The sequence below is a fragment of the Protopterus annectens genome, chromosome 8.part0 (genome assembly GCF_019279795.1).
Source record: "Protopterus annectens isolate FY-2018-M chromosome 8.part0, PAN1.0, whole genome shotgun sequence".
In the NCBI taxonomy this organism is placed as follows: Eukaryota; Metazoa; Chordata; order Ceratodontiformes; family Protopteridae; genus Protopterus; species Protopterus annectens.
Window position 1 is genome coordinate 479922757 of NC_056741.1, and position 27677 is coordinate 479950433.

The following is a 27677-nucleotide window of genomic DNA, read 5'->3' on the forward strand; positions in this document are numbered from 1 at the left end:
GAAATTGACATTGATTACAGAAAGATAGCTGCAGCTGATGCAACACCCTGACCCCATGTAAGAGATGGAAAAAGTGTGGTTGAATGATGATGTAGGCTGTTGTGTGAGTACTGTGATGGATTTCTTTCTGAGAGAGGATAAACATTTGGCAATGGCTGTCCTTTTCTCGCAGAAGAGATTGTATAGATATCCACTGCTTTCAGACTCCTAATGGAAGTTTAGAGCTAGAAGGACATATGAACTGAGTTATGAGTGAAACAATATATAGTGTTATGATGTGTGGTGGATTTTCTTGTGCTACAGTACTGACAACTGTCTGATCTTTAGTTTGCCAGCTATTCGATCCATTTGTGAATTTGGGAAGAGCAGATGTTTGAAAATGAGCATCTAGTGCCTGTGAGCAGACAAAAATGTGTAGACAGTGTATAAGGTGAGTAATCTGATGTATGGTCAGATATAAGACACTAACGTGGCAAAGCATACTAAGTTATGAAGAGCAAGTGAGTATCGTATCCCTTCGTTGTTTGCTTTCCTTGCAGTCTCCTGCTGAAGTTTTGTTTTGGCAAATTACCAGAATAAAAGAGTATATGGTTTTGATGGCCTATCAGACTCTCTGAAAAATTTAATTTATTGCAAATGTGCAGACTTTAACTTTCATCATATATAGAAAGTTGAACTTTATCTTTTACCCTCTAATAAAGAGTAGAGTTATTTTTTGCCACTGCTGGAGGTTTAGTAATGTATCTGATAAGAGTGGGTCCATTTTCTGTAACTTGTAGGGCTATGGCTGCAGGCATAAGGTCATCTTGGCAATCCAAACTTTGCCAGGCTGCTTAGTACTTCCCCTTTATGGCTATTATGTAGGTTATTGAACCTAGCATAACTGTGAGTCCAGAATACCAAGTGATGTTATGTGGGAGCTAGTGATGTTCATCATAAGAGCACTGTTGCCATAGCATAAAGGTGCATGGGATGTATCCTGCCAAGGATTCTGATGCAAGCCAGTATACGAAAGCTTTTGGGCATCTTCCTTGGCTACTGTCCATCTGTTGAAGCGTGAATGTGTACCAGTATAAAAAGGGATGTAACGGTACCATAATTTAGAACTTTTTGTCTTTTGAAGAGTTCGTTTAAATGTCTTGTCTGTACTTCATCTTCAGTGTTGGTGATTGCTTGTTTCTCAACTTTGTGGACAGGTAAGCAACTCTTAGGGATACCTTCCTTTATTTTTTGACTAAAAGTATCAATTGTGTCCCTTATGTCTGTTACAAGAGAAAACTGCAGTTGCAGTAAATATATTCAGTACAAGGACTGCCGTGTCTTTTGCCTTTGGGAATCATGCAATGACTATCCATGACATGTGCGTCCATAATGTACCCCCAGAAATATTCAAAGTAGGCTGAGTAAGCTATTCTTGGAAAACAGAAGATTTAAAGCCATTGCTTGGTCCTCCGTTATTACCAACGTTTCTTTGTCAGATGTCCCCCTTCAGTCAAAAAAAAAGAAAAAAATCAAAGATACTGAAGGAACTCTGTCTTTAACCTCTGTTTTCTGGCCAGGGACTGACATATCTGCCATGGTAGTCTCACAGCCCTTGGACCAGCAGTCAAATATTTCTGAGCCTTCTGTTGATGCTCTTTGGGAGGCTGCTATGAGTTACTTATCGGGCAGGGAACAATCCGTCAAATGACTCTCATCCTCTCACCTTTCCTTCCCATCTCCACTGGTGTTCCCCGAGGCTCCATCTTGGGACTCCTTTTGTTTAACGTCTTCACCAGTGATCTTTACACCTCATGCAAAGAATCCTCCCTTATTCAGTATGCCGACAACTCCACACTTGTATCCATCTCAAATAACATTCCTGAACTACACTCCCTGACCCAACAGGCCCTACTATCCACTGAACAATGGCTTTCTCACAACCTATTGATCCTAAATCCCAAAAAGACCAAACTACTTTTCTTTTCCCGTTCTCTTTCTCATCAAAAAACCTCCTTTTTTATTACATTTAACAATACAAACATCCAACCTGACACCCACACAAAACTCCTAGGGGTCATTATCGATGACAAACTCAAGTTTAACCTACACATACTACAATGTATAAAAAAAAAAAAAAAAAAAAACAGAAACTAGGTCTGCTATATCGGAACAAAAAATTCCTAACCCCTGAATCTAGACTTATCCTGGGCCAGGCACTCCTCCTCTCCTCCCTCTTATATGCCGCCCCAGTTCTTACCAATATCCAGGCTTCCACTCTAAACAAACTACAACAGACTTACCATAAAATAGCCAGATTCATTACTAACTCCCCATACAACTCACACCACTGCATTTCTTTAAACTCTTTTCAATGGCTTGAACTTCCCCAGTTTCTGCTATCTTATCAATTTCATATGCTACACTCTATTCTTTATAAACCCTCCTTCTGTCCATCTCTATCTTCCTTAGTCTCCATCTACATCCCATCCCGGACCCTCTGTACTTCTAACCAACAATTACTTGATATCTACCACCCAAAAAGGTCAGTAGGCAAACTACTCTACAAACACTCCCTTGCCCGTGCTTGGAACAAACTTCCCCTTAACTTGTGTTGAATCTCCCACACCTCACACTTTAAAAATGAACTAAAAGCTTATTTTCTCAATTCCAGAACCTGCCCTTGCCATGACCCTGCCTAGTCTTCCTTCCCTTTATGTGCCCTCAAAAGGACCATACTTAGTACCTCATTAAACCTCTCTCTCCAATTTGTCTACTATGCATTTGCACAATTTTATACAAACAAAAAATGTTTATTGTTGACCTATTGAACTATATCAATGTAAAATTGTTACTTAGCTTCTTTTTAATGCAACTTTAACTTTATGAATGTAACCAAACATATGTGAATCGTTTGCTATAACTGCTATTATATCAATATTGTTTAAAATTGTACTTGTTTTAAAATGTATTACTGGAGCTTTTCTCCTCGGGTCTCCACTGAAAATGGGCCACAAGCCCAGTTGGACAAACCTGGTTAACAAATGTCCATAAATAAATAAAGAAGTCAGGCATGTCCAGTCAGACTGAACATCAGGCATTAGCCGAGATTGGAGAACATCACTTTCTTCTGACTGAAGGGCTGAATGGTATGCCTCGGGTGTTAGTAAGAGAGGAGGTGTAGAATCCCTCATGTAGGCCTGGAAAACCAATAGGCTGGAAAACTGTTGGAAAAAATCATAAAAAGCACACCTCTTTCACCTCCTTCCACTCCATATAGAGCAAAAGAGTCTGAGCAAGAGTTGTATAGTTTTGTTAGAGGACATTTTAGGACTTTTTTTTAACATTTACAAGCCTGTACCTCAATTTCCTTCCATGCTAAGAGCGCAAATGTCTCCCTGTTTTTCCAATAAAGAAATGCTGTCCAAGTCAGAAGAAGAGGAAGGGTTGGAATATGTATCTCGACTTTCCTCTCCAGTTACTTATAAGTCTGGATAAGAGGAAAGTATTTCTTTTTGATTCTCTTGTTAAGATTTAGCTTTTTGGCACCATTTGTTAAATGAAAGACCTGTTTAAAGTGGAAGGGAGAGAGATCTCAGAATCTCAGAGGAGAGATTATATGTTTAATTTTGAGTCCCCTAAACTCCAGGCAGGTCCACTAGCTTTTGGTATAGGAGGAGATTTCGGCTGCGCCGATGTTCTTAGTGTTTCACTGTTGCAGTCATCACATTTGGGTTATTCCTGCCAGGGTAGCCCTTGGCTGGCCCAAATACCAGAGGCTTAGTATTTCTGCGTCAGTTACTTTTGCTTCAGGACTGGTGTCAGGTCATCAGTAGTATACAGTAAGGCAGCTGACGGCATTGCATCAGTTTTTCTTGCCATGGAGCCAGAAGCAGAAGCAGTTCGCACAAGTGCCGGATGACCGCTACCTGAGTTTCGTCTACCGTTTTGAAGCTGAAGTCTTCTAAAGTTAAGTACCCCATTGGGGATCCTTTTTTCTTGCACTAACCGATGTCAGAAAAAGTTAACAATTGTCTCGCCTGTGGGAAGCAAATACCCCACCGAGACTTTCATTCTTACTGCATCACTTGTTTAGGCCCAGACCATGCTTCTGTGGTTTGTTCAATGCCAGAACTATCCGTCGTTGGGCCCTTATGGTAGCTAGTTATTTTTGATACAGTCCTCTAACTCCGATATGGCTTTGGTAAGCCATCTGACAGCAGATCTTCTGAAAAAACATAAAGGTAAAGACAGAGAGAGACCGCACAGGTCCAGACCTACTGACACCGCTTCCATTAAGCTAGTTGTCAGTTCTCTGGTCCTTAGCGAATGCAGGCCTTTACCGAGACCCTTTCGGATTCTGGTTTGCCGCAAAACTCTTCTTCTACTAAGGATCCTGTGGTCGCCTCTACCTTGGATGGGTCTGGAGCCGCTGAGCAGGCACAGAGTTCTGAGGAAGCCCTTCGCACTACCAATTCTCGACACAAACCAACGTCTTCTTTTGCGACTACCGTTCTTTTGAAAACTAGCAAGTTTCTTAGGCCCAGGGTACGAACCACACCCAAGAAACCGATGACCCAATCTCAGGCACCTGCTTCCTTGCCTCAGTCTCAAAAGATTAAAATGGCGGACGACCTTATGCTGATTGGGGGAAGCCAAACTACCCCCTCCAAAAGGAAAGGATTTGTCCCCTGTAGTTTTGTCTGAACAAGAGTCAGATAACTCTGTAGCTGAATATGAAGACATGCAACCCCTCTCTGGTACCAAAAAACCAAACAAACTGCTGAAATACAAAAAATCCAAGGGGAACGAGCTGCTGAGCGTGTACCCAATAATTAGCCAAGTAAGAATCCACAACCGAATAAAGCTGTCAAGTGAAGAAGAAGCAACTATAGTTCGTGCACTGTAACGTTAGAGCTTTTATTAACCACAAGCACTTTCGGAGAGAATGCTATCTCTCCTTCCTCAGACAAAAGTAAAACAATCAGTTGTAACGACGTGCTCCTTTAAATAGGATGCAATCAACTAATTAACAAACAGATTAACAATTTAACAATTGTCAGCTTGTGACTATAAATACGTACAACACCGATAATTCATATGTTAAAAAACAAAAGAAAAACCCTATTTTTAAAATCCGACTTGCTTCGCTATTTGGAACATAATTTTATAGAAACCTTTTATATAAAAAATACAAATGTATACCAATACTCATATGTAAAAAACTCACAACTCTTATGTTATATGAAAAAAATGCTAATATATGAATTGTGAATTACATAAAACCACAACTACATTAAAGGTTTATAACCTTAACATTTACATATTGCTCGCTATACGGACATTTAGAATAATTATTAAAAAACAAATACGAAAATTCCCCAACTAGTTTCCCAAATACTGGCACATATAAGCTTGAAATTTAAGCTCGAGCAACTACACCTTATCTCGTGCCAACTATTCTAAGAATACTCCAAAGGGAAACAAAGATGTTAATTCTTAATATATTAAATAAATAATGCCTGTTAGCTAAACAAATATGTTTGAGCTTAATATGTTTAAATGTTCATAACGTCCCTCATTGGCTTTTGTTTTTTGTTTAAAATAAATACTAACCACTATGCCTATATAGCGTTATGCTATTATGCTTAATGCAATAAAAACTCATCTCTACAATATCAATCAATTTAAAAAGTCCCTCTCCAAAAAACAATATATTACTTAATAATGTCCCTTATAAAGTTGTGTTAAACAACAAATACAGAATCCTTAACAATAAAACCAGGGTAAGACGATATAACATAGTTGTGCATTATGTATTTCGTAAGCTCTCTGGCAGGTTAAAAATTACCTTTTAGCAGCTAATAATTTTAAAATGCAAGTGAGCGATATTGCTTCATTTAGACCAGGGTGTATGTGTGCCGCTGTCCTGAGTTGCCATAATAGCTCTTCCTTTTCTAATAACAATTGCCATGGGCCTGAAAATATTTGTGTCCTAATTTGTTTCAAAACCATAAAATTGAAACTATGTTCTTTATTATACATAACGTGGCAAGCCAAAGCATTGTTGGTGTCGTTCCTAGAAATTGCATATAAATGCTCATATACTCTTCTATGCAGTGCCCTCTCAGTTTTTCCTATGTAAAAAGCAGGGCACTGCTTACAGCTTGCCACATACACCACTGCTTTGGATGAGCAGCTATAATTACCCATTAATTTATATTTTACATTGTTAATAACAACATAATTGCCTTCCTGCATAAATTTGCACTGATTGCACAATCCGCATTTGGTCATACCCTTGGCCCTATTAAACGAAGTGTGTCTGTTCATTTCTAATAACGCCTTTAAATTAAATCCTTTCCTAAAGGCTATACTAGGTGTTGATCCCAGCAGTTGGTGTAAATTTATGTCTTCCTTTATATTCGCCTCTCTTATGAGGATTCTGATGCAGAGGATTCCATACCTTCCGCCTCTCCCCCAGAGGATTTTTCCTTTGGGGAAATCCTTCATACCTTAAGGGAGCATTTCCAATGGGAGAGTCAGGACTACCCTCCGTCTAAAAAGAGACTCGGGGAATTCTTAGATCTTCCACAGCACAGACCCTTGCCCAATCCCCTACTCCTGGATGTTGTGGAGGATGTTTTCCTGGAATCCAGGTAGACTCCTGACACCCTTCCTCCTGCACCCAGAAAACCAGACAGGTACTATAGAGTCCCTGACTTGCACAAATTTATTTTTAAAAATCCTACTGCTGACCCTGAGGTAATTTCTCAAGGACTTAAAGTGATTAAAGCAAACTCTGCTAAGCATCCCACCCCCTCAGATAGGGATTCCCGAGCACTAGACAGATGGGGGTAAAAAAGTATACACCTCCACTACTCTTGCTATCAGGGCACTAAATTGTCAGTTCCATATGCTAAAATTTCAGCAACATACCCTGGAACTCCTCAAACAAAAATGTCTTCTTTTCCTGCTTGTGCGGAATCTAAAGTGTTACAAGAGTTAATGCATTCTGTAAGTCAAGTAACTAAACACACCTGCCCTAGAAGCTTCTTGCAGGGCAGCAGTCACCGGATCTGTCATTAGAAGGCATGCATGGCTTAAGGAACAGCCCTTGCCAGACCATGTCAAATCAAAATTTTTGGATGCCCCCTTGCACAAAGACAACTTATTTGGCACCAAGACAGAAGAGGTCTTAAAAAAAGATGGAAGAAAAAGCAAAATGTATGCAGACAGTTAAGGATTTCTTACAGGTCCAGTCACCTAGGTTCAGAAGGCATTGTCCCACCAAACACTGGTCCTTTCCTGCTCCCACTAAGCCAGTCCAGCCCAGACCCCAGGGAACCAGACCCCTCAGATAGCAGCCACAGGGAATGTAGAGATCTAAGCCGTGGACTACCTCCACTTCAAAACCAGGGAGTTCTAAGCCACCCCCTTATGGTAAGAACTCACAATGGCTCTCCTCCCCCACCCCCTCCCTCTGCCCACCTTCACTTACCCCTTGGAGGAAAACTCTCCTTTCACGTAAGCACCTGGGCCACCATTACCAATGACTGCTGGGTTCTCAACATAGTGTCCCAGGGATACAAATTTTCTTTCCACACCCTTCCTACCCCAAAAGGGTACCCAGATCTACCTCCAAACCAGTGGGCTGAGGCAGAAAAGCAAATCCCTTCCCTGCTCTCTATGAGGGCAGTAGAGCATGTTCCTGCAAAACAGAGAGGCCAAGGTTTCTACTCCAGACTTTTTCCTGGTACCCAGAAAAGAGGGCACCTGGAGCCCCATTGTCGATCTATCCATTCTAAACACCTTCCTGGTGATCGCAAAATTCAAAATGCTCACCCTCCAGCAGCTGCTACCCATGCTGTCCAAGGATGCTTGGCTAGTCATCCTAGATCTAAAAGAGGCCTACCTCCATATTCCTATCAGGGAATCATGCAGGAAGTATCTCCGTTTCAGGGCAGGATCTCAGCATTCTCAGTTCTCTGCACTTCCCTTTCCCTTATCTACTGCTTCCAAAGTTTTCACAAAATGTCTGGCTTCACCCATTACCTTTTGGAGACAAAAGAATATCAGATTTACCCATACTTAGATGACTGCCTAATTCAGGCAGACAGCCGGGAAAAGTTGCTCAAGCACCTGACCTTTGTAAAGTCCCTACTAACCTCCCTAGGGTACATAATCCATGAAAATAAATCTAAACAAGTGCCCTCTCAAAGGATTATATTCCTGGGAGCAAGCCTGGACACAGCATCCCAGATGGCATTCCTTACACCAGAAAAACAAAATTTCCTGACAGCCTACTTCTCTCAACTAGCCACCAGACCCCAGCTATCTGCAAGGAAGATCCTGCAAGCTCTGGGGTTCATGACATCTTGAATACTACTCATTCCATATGCCAGACTGCATATGAGGAAACTTCAGTGGTACCTAAAAAGCCTTTGGTGTCAACACTCTCAAGACCTAGAGACTCGTCTGAGGCAAGGAATTATAGATATAAAAGATTTTCTTTGTTGGGCAACAGCATGCTTCCACAAGGGACTACCTTTCTCACCACCCCCCCACCGCCCAGACCCTCACCACAGATGCATCAGACTATGCCTGGGGTGCACACCTGGATGGCAGGTGCATACAGGGCCAGTGGAGCCCACAGCAAATCCCTCTGCACATGAGCCAAAAAGAGATGATGGCTGCCTGCATGCCTTGACAGCTTTCAAGCTCCTTCTCTCCCCAGGGGCTCTCCTGATCAAAACAGACAACACCACTGTAATGTGGTATACCAACAAGCAGGGAGGGACTCACTCCTACCCTCTGTGCAGGCTGGCCATGACCCTTTGGCACACAACCTCTGCCATGCAACTCCACCTGTTAGCGCAATTCCTACCAGGTCCTCTCAACTCTCTGGCAGACCAGTTAAGCAGAAATATTCTGGACCCACACGAGTGGCAGCTCAACAGAATAACCTACACCCTAATTACTCAGAAATGGGGCACCCCGAAGGTCGACCTCTTTGCTTCCCACATCAACCATCAGCTCAGCAAATTCTGCACCAGGGAGCATCACTGCATGGCTTGGAAAGTTCCAGCACTGGTACCCCTGGCTGCGCAGCCTGTCCCCACTGTCACCATGGCATCTTCCTCAGATTCCAAACCTCCTGACCCAGACGGAAGGGAATTCATGCATCCCCAATTGCAGACAATCAATTTGGCAGCTTGGCTTATTCCCTAACCCCCAATCAATCTACCAACCTTCGTAAAGTGGTTCTAGATGTTATACATGAGGCCAAATGCCCTAGCACCAGAAAGTCTTATGATGACAAATGGAAAAGGTTCTGCATCTGGATTCAGGCTTAGGGAGCCAATACGGCACAGCCCTTCCTCCCTGTCATCCAGGATTACTTAGCTGACCTTACTACACAGTGGCCTCTCTTTTTCCTCTATTAAAATTCATGCCTCTGCTAGCTTTCCTCATTTTCCCCACTGAGCAGCCCCATTTCTCACACCCCTTGATCAAACGGTTCCTAAGAGGGGCTAGCAACTTAAGGCTACCCAGAAGAGCACCAACCTCAGCTTGGGACCTTAACTTTGTGTTGGAAATCTCACCCTGCCCCCCCTTCGAACCAGCTTCTTCTGCAGAGCTAAAATTTCTTTCCTGGAAGACCGCTTTCCTTCTGGCCATCACTTCAGCCAGAAGAGTCTCTGAGCTGCAAGCACTCATGGCTGTGGAACCCTTCATCATCTTCTGTGCTGACAGGGTATCCCTCAGGACTAACCCATCCTTCATACCCAAGGTGGTGTCTAGTGTGGCTCTCAACCAATCCATTCATTGGCCCACCTTTTTTCCTAATCCCCAGAACAAGGTGGAAAGGATCCTGTACTCTCTCTAGATGTGCACAGACAGCTCAGATACTATCTAGACAGGGCTAAATTCTTCAGAAATTCTGATCAGTTGCTGGTTTGCTTTGCTACAGGGGCCGAAGGCAAAGCCATCTCCAAAAAAACCATTTCTAAATGGATAGCACACTGCATCCATTTCTGCTACAAACAACACAGAAAGCCTCCCCCCAAGAGGGTCAGGAGTCACTCCACCAGAGCAGCCATCACCTCTGCAGCTTTCCTCAGAGGAGTCCCCACCAGGGACATCCTGGAGGCTGCCACCTGGACATTTGTTCACACTTTTACCAAGCATTACTGTCTGCCTCTCTTCTCCAAATCCAGGGGCAGGGTTTGCCTCTGCAGTCTTGCAGGGCATCCTAGCCAGCCCCTAGTTTCCTTGACTGCCTCCACCCATTTCCTCAGCTTTGGGAATCAATCCAAATGTGATGACTGCAACAGTGAAACACGAAGAACATAGTACAGTTATGTACACTTACCATAAATGTAGATGTTCGAGTGTATTCACTGTTGCAGTCCTGGTTTCCCTCCCTCCATCCCCCTTTTTTTCTTCTCTTTCCTTACAAGGGACATATTGGTATTTATTCATAGATTCATAGATTAGTACTAGGCTAATTGCCCTTGTGGGCCATTTTAAGCCTAGCCAATTATCCCTTGTGAGACTCAAACCCTGCACCTTGTGTTTGTAAGGCAAACACCTTAACCATTAGGCCACCCTCCCTTTCTACTGGTTGGGTTCTTCCACCAGAACCTGGCTCCTACTTGGGGCTCCTGGCAGGTTAGGGCAAGAAAAACTGATGTAATGGTGTTAGCTGCCTTACTTTATACTACTGACGACCTGACGTCAGTCCTGAAGCAACAGCAACCGACGCAGAAATACTAAGCCTCTGGTATTTGGGGCTGCCAAGGGCTACCCTGGCAAGGATAACCCAAATGTGTTGACTGCAACAGTGAATAGACTCGAACATCTACATTTATGGTAAGTCTACACAACTGTACTTCTCCAGATGCTCAACCACCTGGACCCAAGAAACTTGATAGTCTATATAAGTTGCTTGAGCCTTGCATATGCCTATTCTTGAATCCATGAGGAGATTCTGATTTTATCTCCATGGATAAAGGAGAGTTACTCCAAGCTATTTGCTTCCTCCAGTGAGAAAGATAGCTGAGCATATGATAGATTAGGGAAAAAGGAATAGAATGAGAGGTAACTTGTAAGCTGACTTAAACTATTGCCTTAGGTGTAGCTTCAGCAGTAAGTTTTGGAGGTTCTCTCTTTCAGACACAAACTCTGGTGCTTAGATTAGGTTGAAGGTTGGTCCCTAGATGAAGCATTATGTAGATCTGTTAAAGCTTTAAAGTATGAAATGAGATGTACTTAAAGTATGAAATGAGATGTACTTAGTTGTTTGTAGTTAGAATTTCTTTATTCAGCAGTTTTGTAGTTAGAATTTCTTTATTCAGCAGATGACCGTTGCTTAGACAACAAGAAAATCTACCTACAAAGGACTGAGTGGGGGTCTCATTTCATGATTTAGAGCTTTAATGGATCTACAGAGCACTTCATCTAGCGACCAATATACAACCCAATCTAAACACCACTATGTCTGGAACAGAGGACCTTCAAAACTTACTGCTGAAGCTGCACCCAAGGCAGTAGGTTTTTAAGTCAGATTGCAAGTTACCTGTCCTTAGATTCTACTTTCTCCTCAGCACCGATACTGTGGCAGCTGGGTTTTTAGTTGCAGGACTAAGCAGCACCAATCTACCTTAGATTGGAGAAAAATGGTATATGTTTCCTCAATTATTGCCTTTAAGGTTGCCAGTTGCCAGACCCATATGGCCAAATACCTTCCCTTTCACCTTTTTGTGTATGCAACAAATTATTTCTACTTTGCCTACTACCGATTCTAAATTTGTTCCCTCTTCCCTGGCTTCTTCTGTATCACAGGTAACAAAACATTCTAACAAGTTTTCCTTTGATACAGCTGATGCAGTCCCTTGAGCAGCAGATACGGGTTTGGTCATGGGTAGGCATGCCTAGGTTAGGTTAGTGAATCTCCTGAAGGATGTGAAATTCCAAATTCTCAGTGCTTTTCAACTGAGGTCCTGAAGTGTGTGGATTTAAAGGAGCAAGTAGCTTTTTCTGTCACCATTCCCTAAATATAGCAGAAACTGCCCCTTTAGTCCTGGACCATTCTTCAAAAAACTCATCTAAGTAAACAGCAATATAAAAATAAATGGCTAAGGAGAATGAACCACTGAAGGTTCTTCCCAGCCCAAAAAGGATGCACGCTTACCTAGGAATTCTTTCCATCCACTACTGTCACCACACCACCTCTACCCAACCATCATCTCACAATAGCAGGCAGTCCCTTTCCCTGCATTTCTGGAAACATATAACAGGCTCTTGGATACTAAAAATAATTCAAAAGTATTACAAATGGCAATGAGAATCATTCTACCAAAATCAGGAATTCCCCTCCCTCCAAAAAAAAAGCACATTTGTTTCATCAGATCCTTTCAGAAATGCTAGCTTAAGGTGTTCTAGATTTTTAGATTTGGTAATTTTGTTCACAGCAGGGAAGGTGGTGTTATTTCAGGATTTCTCTTATACCTAATAAAGAAGGCACATGGAGGTCTGTATTGAAGCATTCAGTTCTGAATGCATTTCTAATAGTTCCAGAATTCAAAATGTTTACAGTCTCTGTTTCCTTTCTGTTCTATTCTAGTTCTTTCTGGTAGACTTTTGGGATGCATGTCACCATATTCCAGTCTAGAAGGATTTCAGATGTTACCTAAGATTTATTTTCTGGGTTACATTTTCAATTTTAGAGGCTTACCTTTTTGACTTTCCACAGCTCCAAGAGTATTTACAAATGCTTAGCTCCAGTTGTTTCCTTTTGCATACTTAAATGAATACTCATTTACCATTACCTGCATGAGTACCTCATCTTGGCAGATTCCACTAGATACTTGGGTATCCCTTTTTTTGCCTTGAACATGTTCTGAGAAATGGGATTCAAACTAAACCTGGAGGCATCCTCTGTAGTTATATGTCACAAGTTAAAATTCCTGTGATGCCTTTGGACACCTTTCTCATGATTACTTCCTTCTTTTAGTGAAGGTTTCTCTTTTCCATCTACAGCTTTTAGATTTGTCTCACCAGTCCAAGTCCGCAACAATGGAGTTCCTCAAAATTCTAGGTTAAATGACGTCAGCTGTTCTCTTGGTCCCTTTAGCCAGACCTCATATAAGAAAGATTCAGTGATTCTGCAAGTCTCTTTGAACTCAACACCAGCACCCTCTTTCCTTTTCTTCCCTGTACCAGTTCAAGGCTTTATCAAGAAAGAGCTCCTAGAGGTGGCTGGTCAGGTTCAGCTAAATCCAGGTCATTCTCCTTCCCCTCCCATTCAAACTGAAATCTGTGACAACAGATGTCTCAGACGTTGTCAGGGGCAGCTTCTGAAAGAATAAAAATTCAGGGGATGTGGGGTCACCACTTTAGGGGGGAAAACGTATCAACCTCAAAGAAAGGATGGCCCTAATAAAAGCTCTAAAACCATTGAATCAACTGTGAACTCCAGAGACACTTCTGGTGTCTACAGACAATGCCATTCTCATGTGGCAGATTAATAAGCAGGGGGACCCAAGTCTTACCCTCTGTGCAAGACTAGTCATGATTGCCTGGGAAGTGGCAACTAAGCACATTCTCTCCCTTTAGGCAACATAAAACCCATCAGAGCAGAACACCATTGCAGCCTCGCTGAGCAGATCCAGGACAAAGTGCAATGAATGGATGTTGCACCAGGAGGTTTTCCAATTAATTTTGCACTTATGGGTAGCTCCCCAGGTACAGCTGCTTCTGCATTTACAACAGACAGTCATAAAAGTTCTCTACTAGGACCCCTTGTAAACAGGCCTGGAAAAAAAAGATGCCTTTTCCTTCCTATGGATGGGACTGTTCCTGTCTGCCTTCCCCTCCCTTTCTGCTAATTACCAGAATCCTATTGAACATCAAGGGGGACACTCACAAGATTATCCTGGAACTCGCTTTTGACCTAGACAACATTATTTCTTTCTCATGCATTTGGCAAGGGACATTTACAAACATGTCCTAACGTAGTGGACCTACTCGCATTAGACAAGAGATCTTTCTCTTTCACCTCAACATTCTGAACCTATACATTGTTTGACAGATTTTTTTGTTCCCATCCAGGCACTTTTTTTTTTTTATAGAGAATGTGCAACACACATTAAAAGAGGCTAGAAAACCTGGTAGTAGAAAATCATGTTTAGCCAAATGGAAGACATTTTCTGTTTGTTGCTCTAGCAGAGACCTGGACCCATCTCAAGCAGTGGCCCCTCTCGTACTCTAGCACCTGTGTGAATTGCTCAAATCTGGCCTGTCTTATACTTCAAAGTCTACTTACAAGTCTACCATGAGATCCCCCTTTTCATTTTCTTTCCATGTAAAGTTATTTTTAAGAGGTTTTACATATGAGACAACCTAGAACATATGTGGCTTCATTCTGGGATTTTAATTTTGTATTGTAGAAGCTAAGTTTACCTCCATTTGAGCCTTGTGATTGGTATTTACTAAAAAATCCTGATTTGTAAAAATAAAAAGAAAATTCTAGCCAAGCTATAATTTCTACTGTGTGATCCCTCAAACCTCTTGTATTAGAGGCACATGGAATATATGCAAATTACCCTTAAGAACATTAGGTGTTTTAGCTATATGGAGATTCTGAAGTCATTTAATGGACAAATTCAGGCCAATAAAACCAAACCCCACTAGCTGTGGGCATGCATGTTTCGGCCCTGTTATAGCCTCATCAGCACAGTACAAGTGGACTGTTTGACTATGCATTAGAAACACAGGGCTCTTGTAGTCAGCTAATGTCCATTACCATTAGGGTATCTGTAAAATATCCCAACTAACAAACTAAAGCAATGAGTAAAAAGGTTGCACAAAAATTCCTGATTTGGAAGATGGTTTTTAGTCTAAAATTTTACAACAAATCCTACATTTATGCAAAAGGTTGTCTGTGAGTGTACTTTGAAGAAGTCTATTCATTTTTTCTTTCCCTAACCAAAAATCAGCGGTGAAAGAGTTTGTATTCTCTGTATGTCCACTGACAGCTCAGATACTACCTAGATTAAAAAAAAATAGATCCTAAGACAGACTGTTTATTTCCTTTTAGGGTAAGAAAAAAAGGACAGCCAGTTTTCAAGCAGATCTTATACATATGGTTGTCCCTGGCCATTCAGTTCAGCTGTTCTCAACATAGAACCCCCCCCCCCCCAAGAATGTCAAGGAATCCTCCACTAGGGCAGTGACTACACCTGGGGCTTTTACGAAAGGGGTGGACTCTAGAGCCATTGTAGAGGGGCATCTTATTTCTCTGTACACAATTTCACTAAGCACTATAAAACTGGCTCTCTTTTTTTTCTAGAGCCAGAAAAGGATTTCTTGTAACTGCCACCCTTTCTGTCTAATCTTTGGCAATTGTCCAGTGTAGCTTTATGGTACTGCAGCAGTGATCTAATGATGACCATAGTGCAGATGTTCTTAGTGTTTCAGTGTTGCAGTCATCACATTTGGGTTATCCCTGCCAGGGTAGCCCTCAGCCAGCCCGAATACCAGAGACTTGGTATTTCTGTGTCGGTTGCTGTCACTTGAGGAATGACGTCAGGTCATCAGTGGTATAAAGTAAGGCAGCCAACGGCATTACATCAGTCTTTCTTGCTGTGGAGCCCAAAGCAGAAGTAGTTCGCACGAGTGCAGGTTGGCCGCTACCTGAGTTTTCGTTTCCAAATTGAAGTCTTCTAAAGCTAAGTACCCCATTGGGGATCCTTTTTTCTTGCACTAACCAAGGTCATAAAAAGTTAATAATTGTCTCGCCTGTGGAAAGCAAATACCACACCAAGATTTCCAATCTTACTGCATCACTTGCCAGGCCCAGACCAATACGTCCCCAGTTGTCGCTTCTGTGCTTTAATGACAGAACTATCTGTCGCTGGGCTCTTATTGTAGTCAGATATTTTCATTTACAGTCCTCGAATTCTGATATGGTTTTGGTAAGCCATCCGACAGCAGATCTTCTGAAAAAATGTAAAGATAAAGACAGAGGCAGACTGCACAGGTCCAAACCTTCCGACAACGCTTCTGTTAAGGTAGTCGTCAGTCCTCCGGTACTCAGTGAGGTGCTTTTGCAGCCCCTCATGCCCGCTTCAGTTGAATTGTAGGCCACTACTGAGACCCTTTCGGAGTTTGGTATGCCGCAAAACTCTTCTTCGTCTAAGGATCCTGCAGTCGTCTCTACCTTGGATGAGTCTGGAGCCGCTGAGCAGGGACCGGCTACCGAGGAAGTCCTTCGCACCTCCGAATCTCGACACAAACCAGCGTCTTCTTTCACGACTACCATTCTTTCGAAAACAACTGAGTTCCTTAGGCCCAGGGTTCGAACCACACCCAAGAAACCAACTACCCACTCTCGGAAGCCTGCTACTTTTCCTCACTCTTAAATGCTTAAAATGGCAGAAGACCATATCATGTTGATCAGGGGAAGCCAAGCTAACCCTTCAAAAAGGAAAAAAAAAAATCTGCCCCCAATAGTTTTGCCTGAACAAGAGTCAGATGAATCTGATGCATCTGACTATGATGACATGTAGCCCCTCTCCACTTATGAGGCTTTGGATGCAGAGGAATCCATTCCTTCTGCCTCTCCCCCAGAGTATTTTTCCTTTGAGGAAACCCTGCATATAAGGGAGCATTTCCAATGGGAGAGTCAGGACTACCCTCAGTCTAAAAAGAGACTCAGGACATTCCTAGATCTTCCGCAACACAGACCTTTGGCCATCCCCCTTGTCCTGGATGTGGTGGATGATGTTTTCATTTAATCCAACTTGACTCCTGATGCCCTACCTCCTACTGCCAAAAAACAGGCAGGTACTACAGAGTCCCTGACTCACACAAATACCCTTTTTTAAAAATCCAACAGCTGTCCCTGAGGTCATTTCTCAAGGGCCAAAAGGGGATTAAAACGACCTCTGCCAATAATCCCAACCCCTCAGGCAGGGATTCCTGAGCATTGGACAGATTGGGTAAAAAAGTATACACCTCAGCCACTCTTGCAATCAGGGCACTAAATTGTCAGTTCCATATGCTTAAATATCAGCAACATACCTTGGAACTCCTTAAACAAAAAATGTCCTCCTTTCCTGCTTTGGCAGAATCTAAAGATTTACAAGACTTAATGCATTCTGCAAGTCAAGTAACTAAACACACCTTGCACTGTGGATTTGATGCCCTAGAAGCTTCTTGCAGGGCAGCAGTCACTGGATCTGTCTTTAGAAGACATGCATGGCTTAAGGAACAACCTCTGCCAGACCATGTCAAATCTAAATTGTTGGATGCACCCTTGCACAAATAACTTTTTTGGCACTAAGGCAGAAGAGGTCTTAAAAAATGGAAGAAAAAGCAAAATCTATGCAAACAATCAGATTTCTTACAGGTCAAGTCTCCTAGGTTCAGCAGGCATTTCCCGTCCAAGCACTGGTCCTTTCCTGCTCCGAGTAAAAAGGCCCAGCCTAGAACCCGTGGAAACAGGACCCCCCCCCCAGACAGCAGCCCCAAGGAATGCAGAGATCTAAGCAGTGGACTACCTCCTCTTCAAAACCAGGGAGTTCTAAGCCCACCCCCTTATGATAAGAACTCACAATGACCCACCTCCTCCTGACCTCTCCTCTGCCCACCTTCACTTACCCCTAGGAGGAAAACTCTGCTTTCACTCAAGCACTTGGGCCACCATTACCAAGGACCAATGGGTTCTGAACATTCTGTCTCAGGGATACAAATTCTCCTTCCACACCCAAGAGGGTTCTCAGATCTACCGCCAGATCAGTAGGCAGAGCCTCAAAAGGAATTCCATTCCCTGCTCTCTTTGAGGACAGTAGAGCACGTTCCTGCAGAACAGATAGGCCAAGGCTTCTACTCCAGACTTTTTTCTGGTGCCCAGAAAAGAGGGAAGCTGGTGCCTCATCCTCTATCTATCCATTCTAGACACCTTCCTGATGATCCCAAAATTCAGAATGCTCACCCTCCAGCAGCTGCTACCCATGCTGTCCAACGACACTTGGCTAGCCACCCTGGATCTAAAAGAGGCCTACCTCCACATTCCTATCAGGGAATCATACAGAAAATATCTCCGCTTCAGGGCAGGATCTCAACACTTTCAGTTCTCTGCACTTCCCTTTGGCTTATCTACTGCTCCCAGAGTTTTCACAAAATGCCTGGCTCCGGCCATTGACTTTTGCAGACAAAGAAATATTCAGATTTGCCCCTATTTAGATGACTGTCTTATTCAGGCAGACAGCTAGGAAAATCTGCTCAATCGCTTGGCCTTTGTAGAGAGTCTACTAACCTCCCTGGGATACACAGTCAATGAAAAGAAATTGGAACAGATATCCACCCAAAGGATAATATTCCTGGGAACAAGTCTTGACGCAGCATCCCAGATGGCATACCTTACACCAGAGAAACCAATTTTCCTGTCAGCCTACTTCTCTCAACTGGCCACCAGGCCCCAACTTTCTGCAAGGAAAATCCTGCAAGCTCTGGGGTTCATGGCATATTGCATACTCCTCATTCCATATGCCAGACTGCATATGAGGAAACTTCAATGGAACCTAAAGAGCCATTGGTGTCAACACTCTCAAGACCTGGAAACTCTTCTACCTATAATTCCTTGCCTCAGAAAGGAATTTCTTTGGTGGGCAACAGCATGTTCCCACAACAAGGTGCTGCCCTTCTCCCCACACCCTGTCGCCCAGACCCTCACCACAGACGCATAAGACTATGCTTGGAATGCACACCTGGACGGCAGATGCATACAGGGTCAATGGAGCACACAACAAATCCCCTTGCACATCAATCAAAAACAGATGATGGCTGTGCAGCACACCTTAATAGCTTTCAAACCCCTTCCCTCTCCAGGGGTTCTCCTGATCAAAACAGAGAACACCACTGTGATATGGTACATCAACAAGCAGGGAGGGACTCATTTCTACCCTCTATGCGGGCTGCCCATGACCCTTTGGCTCACAACCTCTTCCTTGTAAATACACCTGTTAGCACAATACCTACCAGGTTCTCTCAACTCCCTAGCAGACCAATTAAGCAGAAAAATGTTGGATCCACATGAGTGGCAGCTCAACAGACGTACCTTCTTCCTAATAACTCAGCAATGGGGAACCCCGAAGGTCGACCTCTTTGCCTCCCACAGCAACCATCAGCTCAGCAAATTCTGCATCAGGGAGCATCACTGCATGGCTTGGAAAGTAGATGCCCTGTCCTTCCCCTGGGTTAAACTCTCCGTCTATGCTTTTCTGCCCCCACCTCTCATCATACATGAGGCCAGACGCCCTGGCACTGGAAAGTCTTATGCAGATAAATGGAAAGGGTTCTGCAGCTGGATCCAGACTAAGGGGGCCAATATGGCACAGCCCTCCATCCCACTCATCTTTGATTACTTAGCTGACCTACTACACAGTGGTCTCTCTTTCTCCTCTATAAAAATTCATGCCTCTACTATTTCTGCTCATTTATCCACTGAGCAGCTGCCTTTTTTCACACCCTTTGATCAAACAGTTCCTCAGATGGGTTAGCAACTTGAGCCCCTTAACCCCCCCCCCCCCAGTAAAAAAAAAAAACAACCTCCCTTTTTTATGAAGTGAAAGGCTTCAGGGCATGATGATCCCCTTACAAACAAAATTAACCAAAACATCCTCCACAATCTTGTCACTGTTAATGCGTATACAGCCTGGCTGCTTGGAGTGTATGGATGGATCCCTTAATGTGATCCAGGCAACCTGGTTTTGATTAGCAGACCAGGTAGAAAGAGGGATATAATGGTAAGAAGTTTTATAGTATAAATGTAACATGCTTTGCTAAGCTACATGAAGCTTTGGCTTTAGGACAGATTTAATAGGTGCAGCTGATAACAGGGCCAGACTTGCTGCTGTTGTAGCAGTGTCATTAAAGCTTTTAAGCATATAATTCAGGAAAAACAGCATCCCACTAGACCCACAGTGAACAGCTAGCGTGGCCTAAAAGAGGAAGACAGAACAGAACTGCAGACCACAAAGAAACCCAAGAGGAATGAGAAAGACTTGCACATGTAGAGTAGGGGATATGAGGAGAAAGGAACATCAGTAAATGGGTATCAGAGCACATCTACTGCATGTAGTTTATATTGGTTAATAGTTTTAAATAGTTATTTTTTTCTGTCAACTTTTTATTTTTTAAGTATAAAGTTTACTTGATTCATTCTTTGTTTCTTTGACAGTTTACAGCCGTTATGTTTTATAAATGCTTTTAGTTAAATGCTTCATTGTTCGTTTTTAATGTTCATTTTTTTCTTTCTTTGATCCCTAGGCTGTAAATAAAAGTAAGAAGGCACAGGTAAGTAAATTTAAAGGTCAAACTATATAATACTGCTTGCATTCTCTTTGACTGCTTGTCTAGTTTGGAAGTATACTTTGCTTTGCTTTGCTTTGCTTTGAAAGACCCACAGGAGATGGTGAGTATTCACAACTCATTTGAATTACAGGCTGTTTTTCCTCTCATTTCTTTCCTTTCTTCTTTCTTGGTTTATTACTTAGCATATAGTTCTCTCTGTGCTAAAGCCTGTTTTATGTTTACTTCTGCTTTGCTAAACATATGTTCAATTAATGCTGGTAGAGTACTACAAGCAGAACATTTTGTTATACACTGAATCTTTCCAAACACCTTGGCATTTGCCTTGACACCTCCCTTAACTTTTTCCTCCACCTTAACTGTAAAAGGAAAAGTCAAGTCTTGCCTATATTGGACCAATAAGACCTCACTCTTTCTTATTAATACTGTTAATACCCCCAGAACAGCCATAGGCCAAGGTATTCTTCCCTCCCAGTTTGAAAACAGCCTCCTCCTCATAGCATCGGCATCATAATAAAGGCCACATACATTCAAATAACAAAATTCGAAGATTTAGTGCCTAGTCCCCTAAAAATGACCACTGTAAAACACTGAAAAGTAAAATAGCTGCTTCTTCAACAAACAGTTGACCACCTAGAATCCCAACTGTTCAGACTCCATACATACATTCTCTCCTCTAACAGCAACTAATTGGGCAACATTCCTCTTACTGCCTCAGAAGACAAAGCCACTCTACCCAGCAATACTAAACTAAATTGTAGAAATCATTGCTTCGCTGTAGGAAAGTATTGCCTCCAAATAAAATACACCTTGTTTTACCAAAAATTTAGGATTCAAATAAATGCCTGCATCTTTTCATTAGACAAATGTCATTATCTCTCATCCAATCATGTATCTTAACCTGAGCTACAACACTCTTTATCTTACTCGTAGCACTCTTGCTCTCCCTCATGTGGCAGATTCTGTTGCACCAGTCTTTATTTCCATAATCTTTTGCTTAATATAATTTTTCCTTCCAGCTGCTCACAACCACGGACTAAAATTTACTCACTCATCTATCCCATCTTTCCCAGTTAGACATCACACAGCTGTAATTACCACATCGGCACCTCACTTTCTACATGAGATTTGCCTTGAATTTTGTAAATGTATATTACAGTTGGTTCCCCCTTAAAAGATCAAGTTCTGAAAAACTCGAAGCTTACTAGATTGAGCCAAAATGCTTGAATCTCATATGCTCGAACTGGCAAAAATAGAAGAGTGTTTCTTTTTTGCAGTAACCAAACTGTACAGGATCTTTGCATAGTGGAGAATGGGATATTGATTTTCTCCACTGTGATCCGATCTTGAAATAGGAGAGGAGGTGGGGGATGCAGGTGGGCGTGCCTCCCCTGCATAAACATATGTTTTGTATTTTTTTCGTGACTTTTCAAGCTTACAAAATTAATATTTGTGTTCAGTATTGTAAGCTTCGAGGTTTTAGGATTTCAGTGTTTTAATATAGAATCATTGCAACTGTAGTTACTCTTCATTTTTGTCATCCGAAAATGGTATTTTACAGATGTACATTTTCATTATACGCTTGCTGTCTCATTAAATGCAATTCTGATTTTCTTGGTATACCCAAGCTGAGACTGAAATTGGTCACCTGTGATTAGTGCTCTACCCTGATAAAAATTAACTAAATAAAAATAAATCAGTTATGAATAAATAGTTAATATTTCCACCCCATTCAACCGCAGTCTGTCAGCAGTCTTGACCATATCCATAATAACAGAAACAAGTCTGACATGCCAAAATCTGCCATCACATTTAGAAGCCTGTGGGTCAAACTCCCATACTGTCTTGAGATATATTCCAGTAAAGAAGTCCTTCAAAACAGAGTTAAAAGGTCACCTTTGTAGTAAGTGCAGCTGATCTAGATTTTGTAGTAACAAATAATAACACCCACGGAAGGTTTGAACGAATGTTTTTATCTTTAAGAACCTAATTGATTTATTTGTGTTTTTAATGCATATATAAGTATCTGTTGGGATGGAGTGTTATAGGTTTGATAAAGCTCTTCAGCGAAAGTGCTTACCGATTGTCCTAATAAATTTTTACAGCTTGAATAAGAGGTTGAACATTATTCTCTTATAACTTGTACTTTTTTGGAGTTATCAATTTGAAAGTACTACGGAACTTGGTCTGAAAAGACGTGACTTTTTAACAACGGAGTACTGCTTGGTGTGACTGCGAACAGACTTTGGTTGGTTCATTTATTTATTTTCATGATCTAGATTTTGATTTGCTGTGCTGCTTCTGTGCATACATGAGTTGATTAACTTGCGCTGCACTTCGTTGTTTGCCCATTTCACTCTTCCCAATACCATCCCCACTTTCCCCAGTATGTTACTTGAATACCTTTTCTGATTTTTAACCCCAAGCTAATCTCGGTCTGCTCAGTACACATAAACCAATACAGTGTAATGAACTCCTGTTACACAATACATAGTCTCTGTGATTTGAAATATAGTTTTAATAAACTCTTTTTACTGATCTAACTACTACTCTGTATGCTGTAACATAAATAGAACCAATATCCAAAGAATATACTTTAATGCTTCCATCTACAGCTTCTAATTGTAGTAAAAGATGGAAAAGCTGCTAAAATATCTGTTGTACAAAAACTAAACATTTAGAAAACACTGTCCAGAAAATTTCAAAACAAATCAGCCACTTAGCCATTACTTGTTTGTAATCTAACAATACTTTTCTCTGCTTATTTTAAACTCTCTGCTTTTTAAACTATCACACTATTAAATCATTTTCTTCATAGCTTTTAAACCAAAATATAATTTTATCCACACTATTACCTCTAATTTTTTGTACCAAGTTTAATTCTTATGAAACATTTGCCAACCCTATATTTCTATGTACTCTTTTTCTCTCAAGCTGACTTATTTTAATTCTACAGCCTAATCAACCAGACTTAAACTGGCCAGTCCATTGTAAACAAATACCATGTTGATATGCAGCCCTGGTGGCCCACCCACTTAATGGATGCCTGTTTCTGGCTAAACTATCCTACCCACATAGCCTGTTTGTATGGCAAGCTATCCCTTGTAGAATATTTCAGATTCTCTTCAGCATCAGTACTGCTAACAGCTCTACGTCTGCTATCAGGCAATGTCCAGCCACTCACAGTACAGAAATTTACCAAACAACCTCATCCGTAAAAAACTCTCTGTAGCCTACATGAATATTACTAGTGTTAATAATAAATGGGCAGCTCCAGAAACACTGTTGACACAATATAAGCCTAAAATGTTAGCTCTAGAAACACTGTTTACTCAGCATAATCCTAAAATTTTAGTACTATTACAAGCATTGCTAAAAGACAAGTCCTTGGTGTGCCCTTCAATTTACTAACTCTTATCGCATTGCCATAAACAGCAGACCCAAAAAACACAAAGGTGGTGATGTTCCTGCTAATAAAAAGGGATATAATTTTACATTGCAGTTTCATTGTTAAAAACAATTCCACAATTGACCACAGTCCCAGGTAGATATAAATATTATTAAGTTGCCATGCAGAACTACTACTTGTCACAGTTTACATCACTCCTTCCTGTACGACTCTTTCTCAAAGTATATTATTTGACATTATGTCAAAAGCCAAACATCAAAGATTAGTTCTTCTTGGAGACGTTAATTTAGACTGAGCTGGCCGTAACTTCCAGGGATGTAGCAGTGCATGCTTAGTTGGTGGCAGATGGCTGCCAGAGTGCCAAGCTCTGCTACAGCTTTTGGATATTTTACAAAAATCTACAGGTAAACTATATGGGCATTTCATCTGTTTTCTTGCCTGTTTCCATCTGTTTGTTGACAGCAGTTTTACATTCGGTAATTTTTGCAGCAAGGAGCTGATTTTGGTGAGCAGCTTAGAATTCCGAATTTGTTTTCAAGATGCTGACAAATCTTTATTTAGTGGCACAGAATAGACTTGACTTAATCTTAAATAAAGGTAAAGAGTGGAGGGTGAGGCATCATTGTGGTGGTGCACACTTTGTTGTTTTGGCTCTAACTTGAACTTGGAGGCTGCTTGTTTCATTGTCTGTTAGCCTGGGACTTTATGTAAGGTACTGTTGCAGTTGTAACTCTATTTTATTACAACTCTGAATTCATTTCTTAGGGTGAACATCACCTGAGGCTTCAGTTTGTTACTGTTATTTCATTATTTGAGTTTTTGCTTAACTTGGTTAGATTTGTCAGTAAATTATGTTGTGAAGGATAGGTGTTATTACTGTCATCACAGACTATATATTTATGGCTGTTTTTTTATAACAGCTTAATTTTTGCTATTAGTTTCTGCTGTGGAACATTCCTGAATATTTCTGTTAGAGATTTATTTCACTTTTACTGTTGTATTTTACGGTTTCTATTTTAATGTGCATTGTTTTTCTTTTTTTCTTGTAAAGTGCTTTGGTAAAATCAGTGTAATAAACATGAACTGGAACAAATTAAAGCTGAAGTGTTTTTTAGCCTAGCCCACTCTAACTCAAATTGTAAACAGAAATGCTAGACCTAGCCTTAGCACATCAAGTAGCAGTAATTCCTGCCGCTCCCATAGCATAGAGGGATAAAGTCTTAACTACGACCCAGGTGAGCCAAGTTTGATTAGAGGCTCTGGTATTTGACAGAGTTGTCTGGGAGATTTGGTGTTCCTACCCTGGAGGGAAAGGTACTTTTTGGATGTCTCTTTGAGCTCTAGTGTAGGCTGGAGATCAGGGAGATTGGGCATCAGGTTGGGGAGGGTGGGACAGGTGGATCAGTGCATGCCCTTAGGACCAGTGGAATGGAGCACACTGTAGTTTTTCAAGCCCAGCCAGTCATAGTGGTGTGCAGGTATTATTTAAATTGTTAGTGAGTTTTTAGTCTAGAAAACTGACAGTGAAATTATCACTTTTGACCCTCCAGTAACAGTCTAAACAGTGAAACTTAGGCTCTTACCACTTAACTTAGATCTAAACCTTTTTTCTTTTTTAAAATATAATTTACTCAAATAATTAATCGCATATAAAACATGCTTAATTGTAAAGTGGTAACATTTTTAAAAACATATATGCAAAACACATTTCCACATTTTACATTCCAGAGTACTAAAATTAGTTTCTAAAATTCTTTATAAATTACTTAAAACCTCACTAACAATTTAATATATCTCTTACAGCTTCAAATGCTCAGCTGTAATTCCCTTACAGGTTCATGAATAAATACTAGTGTCAGTATGCAGACTGTTACAAACTTGGTGATTAACCTGGCATCGTAATCAAGCCCTGTACCTTGTATCTCTGAGGTAAAATCCTCAACCATCATGTTCCCTAATCAAAGATACCAAACCCGTACTCCAAATGATTTTCTTCCCATTGTTAGTACTAGTCGTACTAGTCAACTGTTCAAAGTACTCAAAAAAAAAAAAAAAAAAACTTTTCTGAGCAAGTTCTGCAGTAGTTACAAAGGTATGACATTTGTTTGACAAGAGGGTCTGTGTTTGCCCATCAAATAGCATTTCCATCAAATGTCTAAGCATCAAACCTTAACCATCGAACGTTTATTCAGCGAACAGGAAAGTAACTAGTTGGCCAGCACTTCCCCATCTGCCCTTTTCCCCACTGTAGTGCGGTCTCAGAGTTGGTGTATATAGTTGAGGGTGGTAGGTTTGAAATGCTGTGTTTTGTGAGATGGGGAAGTGTTGGCTACTAAGTTACTTTCCCTGGTGAAAAAAATGAAGTTCGCTGAATGAACAAACGTTTGATGGTTAGGGTTCAATGTTTAGAGTTTTATGTTTGGCCATTTACAATTGATCACAACCTTGGCACTGAATAAATTACAAAACTGTGGCTTCTCTGTTAAGTTTGCCACATGGATGTGAAACTGCCTTCAGAACAGTTCATTTATTGTTATTTCTAATACTTCTTTTGAATTAGACCATATTAACAAAGGTGTATCACAAGGCTGTGTCCATGAGGCAGTTCTTTTTTTCCCCTGTTCTTACACAGTCTTCTTGTTCACCTATCAAGTTTTAAATATGATTCTGTATGCTGACAGTGTTGTTGTCACTAAAGCTGAGAGATGACACCAGAACTTAACCTTCACGCATGCCTTTTCCACCCTGGGGGAATTGAGTGTCCACAATCCATCTAACAGTTAGCACCAACAAACCAAACATAATGCTGTCTAGAAGAAAAAATCCTTTACAGACTTCAGTTGCTTGTTCTTCAAGATCCCAAAATTACCCTTCTTACCATCACGTGGCCAAAGTGGTTAGAAAAACATTTTATATAGCCCACCTAATCATGAAGGGATTCACATCTAGATCAGGGGAGGTCATCGTGCCTCTTTACTCATCCCTCATCAGGCCCATAATTGAGTAAAATGCCCCTTTTGGGGATGTACCTTACCAGACACCTGCAGCAACTGGAAAGACCCCAAAAGTACCTCACCAAGAGGATCAAAGGGCTCAAACAGATGCCATATGCTGCCCGGTTAAAGAAACTCCAGCTCTACTCAGTGGCATACCGCCTGCTCAGAGGCGATCTGTGCCTGACGTATAAAGCCATGTCCGACCCGGAATTAATGGACATGCTGAACCTCAGAAAATCCAAATCCCATCGAGCTACGCGCTCGAGACTTTAACCTCAGCACTGAAATAAATAGGACATGCTGGAGGGACAGATTCATAACCCAGAGGCTCCCTTCACTCTGGAATAAAATCCCAGTCCAGGCTAGGCAGAGTCCCTCATTGACTCTCTTCAAGAGGAATCTTGATGAGTGGATGGGAGATAGTAGGTTTACCCCGGGTATCACTTCTGTGTCACTGTTAGACAGAGGCACAGTATACTAACCTCAAAAAAGGGCATAGCAAAATTAATTTAAAATGGGTGGCGAAAGCCAAACACACTCTAGCCAGGCTTATAAATGCCCTAGGGCAGATAGCCTAGTATGAACCTATGAACCTATGTCCTTGTGTAATAATATCTTGATTTACTGTATCATTCCAAGCCTATAGTGACACTCCCTCTCTAAAAGTGTTACTTCCATTAACAGTATCCTACAAATGATCAAACTTTTAAGCCAAAGAGTCCAGAAAAGCTGGTGTTCTCAGTATGTTACTACCCAAGCTAGAATACTGCCTACCTACCTACTTATCATTGCTCTTAACTCCACACATAATACTGCTGTACTGCAAATTATAGAAAACACAAAATTAGGCAGTTTGCATCTCTCACCCCTAACTGGGAACATCACTGTACCTCTATAAATAGTGACAGCTGGCT

General features: G+C 41.4%; 1 protein-coding gene across 3 annotated transcripts in view; it reads left to right on the forward strand.

Annotated features, from left to right (window-relative positions):
- Window positions 1–27677, forward strand: part of GRIPAP1 (GRIP1 associated protein 1) — a 2851684-nt gene that overhangs the window by 339303 nt on the left and 2484704 nt on the right. For all 3 annotated transcript variants that reach the window (XM_044080007.1, XM_044080009.1, XM_044080008.1), the window contains exon 4: window positions 20317–20343. In XM_044080007.1, the coding sequence (XP_043935942.1) occupies window positions 20317–20343 (27 nt within the window). The remainder of the gene's footprint in view (window positions 1–20316; window positions 20344–27677) is intronic.